A 4603-nucleotide genomic window follows, 5' to 3' on the forward strand; every position below is an offset into this window, starting at 1 on the left:
TTAGTAAAAACTTACTACAAGATTCGGAGATTCGGCTAAAAAAGCTTAAAAAATAATACTCTTAAATAGTCGAATTGACAATATTAAGTATACATATTTATACTAATATATACTAATATAACTAGTACAAAATTATCTCCATTTCCCATTGATGAAAAATATAATCTTAAATGATCTTATTATTTTTTATTTGAATTTACATACACTGAATATAATTAGAAGATAACAAACATTTTGCTTTGAACGTTGTTTGATATGTAGAAATAAAAAATAAGTTTTCTTGCTGGATTTAAATTTGCCCATATTTTTATTTGTTATCAAATCTGATATGGAAACCCAAGAAAATTGAAATATAAAGCAAAATTTATTTGAACTGTTTACTCAAACGACACCGTTTTAGTCCTAGTACTATTAAAATACAAGTCTTGAGGCAGAAAAAAACGAAGGGCAAAAGCGGCGTGAGCTAGGGTTCGTTTGTTTCTCCCTTAAAATCCCAAATCTCTCTTTCTAAAATCAAATCTTCCACTTTGAAATCACATAAACCCTACAAACCCAATTGAGTTTTCGCAAAAGGGTCATCATATATACAATTTTTGTATCCAATGGACACTGATGGAGCTCAAATACACATCAGTAACGGCGACGACGAACAAACACAGCAGAACAATCAGTTCATGTACGGTGAAGATGAGGAAACTCACGGTGGTGGCTATGATTTTGACGGCGGTGATAATAGGAGAAGGGATGATATAGCACAGCATTCTGAGGGTCATGTTGATTCTTCTGCAGGGTTAGTTTTTGTAATAGTTTAATTAGTATATTGTTTTAGGATTAGGGTTTTGTGTTTTTTTTGTTTAGATTTAGTGTTAGTTTGTCAAAATTATATGTTTAGTGTTGGTTTTCTTCGTGGGGTTGTCGGTGAGAGTGTTGCGAAATAAGTTGTGAATTTGATGAGGAATTGAGAGGAGATGATAAGATATTTATAGTTTGTATATAACTGTTGGTTTTGTTTCTGTGATAGAAAGCTTTTTGTTGGAGGCATTGCTTGGGAGACTAGTGAAGGTACGCCTAAATAAAGTAGAAGCAAAGTCTTGGTATAATTGACTATGTGCACTCTGTTTGGTCAAGTTTTTAAATAAATCATGTTTTGAGGATCTATTTTGCAAGTTCCTCAATATGTTGAGATCAGATTTAAGATTAATGAATAACATTTGTGGAACTACTCCTAGCGTTGTAAAGTTGGGATACCTACCTCTTTTCTCATGATATCAAGATGATGTCGAGTTTTAGTTTTTACAACTCAGTGGAGGCACGGGTGTGTGCATCTTTAGATTTTGTAATTGAAAATTAAAAAAAAAAACTCTTTTGAGTGGGATTGTAAAAATGAAATTTGTTATGAAGTTAGGTAAATACATAAATACATACATGCCTTTTTTCTAATGTTATGAAAATGATGTAGTTACACATCAGATTATTACAAACATAGCCTCTGTAGTTGCTTAATGCCGAGATGCAGATAATGGATTTGTTGGAGTTATAAGTATATATTGATGATTAGAAATATTATACTTGTGAAAAAATAGAGAGGTTCTAAGATATGGATCTTACACAAAAAGAACTGTCTAGTTATACTATCACATAATATTCATTATGATATGATGGTTGCATAAAATCATTATGACGTTTATTTGAACTTGCATACATATTTTCTATTTCTTATCACTTGATAAATGATTTTTGTTAATTACAGAAGTTTCACAAATGTTCCCTTATGTTATGTTTTAATATTGATACGTATTCTATGAGTAATTTCTCAGCATCTTCTTCCTCTAGTTGCATGTTCCTTCACAATTTATCATGTAGAGACTTGTTTTTATCTTCTCCTATGTGTAGTTTGTTCAACTGTTTCAATTTTCATTATTACATGTATTTTTGTTTACATGCTTTACCAGAGTCATTCAGCAACTACTTTAGCAATTATGGAGAAATCACGGACTCTGTAATTATGATGGATAAACTAACGGGAAGACCAAGAGGCTTTGGGTTTGTAACATTTGCAGATGCTGAGGTTGCAGATAAAGTCCTGGATAAAGAACATGTCATAGATGGCAGAGCGGTAAGAGTCTTGAACTTGGTTGTTTGGTTGACTACAAGTTTGCTTCTATATGCACATCACATGTGGAATTCTTTTATTTAAAGTTTAATTAAATAATATACATACATACATATATATATATATGTACATATACATACATATATATATATATATATGTACACACACAGATATATATATATATATATGTAGATTGAAGGAGTTATTTGTATCTTTTGCTTTTCATTGTTGGTATTTTTTTTATGCTGTGCCTTAGGTTGAAGTGAAAAGAACGGTCCCTAGGGAGGATATTCAGGTAAAGGGAGTACTGAAGACGAGAAAAATATTTGTTGGCGGTTTACCTTTATCATTGACTGAAGGTAAGTGATTATTACTATTCAATTTTTACACCCTGATGATATGTTGCATTCTTTTACCTAGATTTTTATAATACATCTGATGTGATATATTGCTCGGCTTTGTAGATGAGTTGAAGGAGTATTTTTCTGTTTATGGTATTGTTGTGGAGCATCAGATCATGTTGGATCATACAACAGGAAGATCAAGGGGCTTTGGATTTGTCACATTTGATGATGAAAATTCAGTGGAAAAAATATTTTCTGATGGCCAAATTCATGAACTTGGAGGAAAACAGGTAATTTCTCGACAATTTTTTGAGATTTGGAGAACACCCCGTACCTTTAATTCTTAGACGCGATATGAGCTGAGCAGTATAATATAAATCTTTGCAGGTTGAAATAAAGAAGGCTGAGCCAAAACGAGCTATTGGTGATTATGGAAACGATAGCCGGGGGCGTCGTGGTGGTGGTAATATGAAGTCATATGGAGGAGGATTTGGTAGAGGTGCAGCTGGTTATGGAAGCAGTTATGGTAGCAAAAGTGGCAGAGGTTATGGCGGACAGAGCGGCTATGGCAGCTATGGTGGTTATGGAGACTATGGTGGCTATGATAGTTATGGCAGGGGTTCGGCAGGTCTTTATGGCGGTTTTGGTGGATTTGGATATGGGTATGGGTTTGGTGGTCCCATGTATGGTGCAGCTGCGTATGGTAATTATGGTGGTGCTGGTAATTATGGCGGAGCTGCCAGCTATGGTGGCAGTAAAGGATATGGTGGCGGTAGTTATGGAGGCAAAGGTGGATACGGTGGAGGTGCCGGATACGGCGGCGGCGGAGGTGGATACGGCGGCGGCGGAGGTGGATACGGCGGCAGCGGAGGTGGATACGGTGGCGGCAGCAGCAGCGGAGGTGGATACGGTGGCAGCAGAGGTGGATACAGTGGCAGCGGAAATGGTTATGACAGCAGCAGCGGTGGGGGCAGCAGTGGAGGCGGTGGCGGATATGATGGTGGCAGCAGTGGAGGCGGATATGATGGTGGTAAAGGATATGGGAATGGCGGAACTGGTGGAGGAAGATACCATCCATATAGGAAGTGAGACTTCGCTACCACAGAGAACTATTAGTATTGAATATTTGAAGCTGGTCTTTGAAAATGAGTGGGATTGTTTCCTAAAACACAGTTTGGTCTATTCTAGTATTTGTTTTGTGGAACGTTCTTTGTAGGCTTGTTAGCAAAACCAAACCCTGCTCTAATTCTGGGAGAATCAAGTTGTACTCTCATTTGTACTGTCATGTATAGTACCTCTCATTAGTTATTTCAGCTTCAGTTGATAGACAGATAGAGCCAGGTAGTCACCAGACGGAAAACCAGTTTTACACTTGATATTATTGAACACAACTTGAGTTTATCATTTTTTTATATGGATAATATACCTGCCCGTATATTGGAAATGGTCATGCCAACATTATTTATTTCATGAATCATAAAGAGCAAGTAAAAATATAATTTACACACAAAATTAGTGTAACAAATATATTTTAAACACAAAGGAAATATTAATCCCTTGAACTTTAAAATTTGATATTCAGTCTAATCCCCCAGAGATTCATGATTTTGGATTTATTTGGATAGTTGCGTTTGTCCTCACCCATGACAAGGCAATCAAGGACCTCAGGACAAGGGAAATATGGAGAGAGCAATTAAGATTATTTTCACTAATATATTTATTGTAGTTACTCTTTAAATAATTCCCAAGGAGGGGGATGTCCGTGAAAAACTTGAAGGCCTCCCCTGATGATTGAAGATCTCTTGTATTCAACGGGTGTCCTCGTTGAGGATACGTGATTAATATTGGTGTGTGCTTTGAGAACTCTGTTATTGTATTTAACGGGTGTCCTCGTTGAAGAATTTTGGAGTCATCCTGCACTTTGCACCCAAGAGTTTGGGATCATCTGTCCGGTTATCTGGTGGATTATCCTCATTCGGGGAACATGGATGCGTCCGACATTTGGGGTGAACAGTGGCTATATCTGCGTTCGTAATTCAAGGAAGATAGCTGTAGCGGAGTGTTATCATTATGCAGGGAGATGCACTATCCGTGAAATCCTACGATTACAAACGAGCCTTGGGCCTTCGCGGTTAAACCTCATAGT

General features: G+C 36.6%; 1 protein-coding gene across 1 annotated transcript; it reads left to right on the forward strand.

Annotated features, from left to right (window-relative positions):
• The first annotated feature begins 428 nt into the window (after positions 1 to 428).
• LOC141724464 (uncharacterized) lies at positions 429 to 3868 on the forward strand. Its single transcript, XM_074526619.1, has 6 exons — positions 429 to 790; positions 1022 to 1062; positions 1953 to 2116; positions 2370 to 2472; positions 2578 to 2747; positions 2845 to 3868. The coding sequence occupies exons 1-6, from the start codon at positions 603 to 605 to the stop codon at positions 3544 to 3546; spliced, it is 1368 nt and encodes a 455-aa protein (XP_074382720.1). The 5' UTR covers positions 429 to 602; the 3' UTR covers positions 3547 to 3868.
• Positions 3869 to 4603: the final 735 nt, after the last annotated feature.

The sequence above is a fragment of the Apium graveolens genome, chromosome 5, assembly GCF_009905375.1.
Source record: "Apium graveolens cultivar Ventura chromosome 5, ASM990537v1, whole genome shotgun sequence".
NCBI lineage: Eukaryota > Viridiplantae > Streptophyta > Magnoliopsida > Apiales > Apiaceae > Apium > Apium graveolens.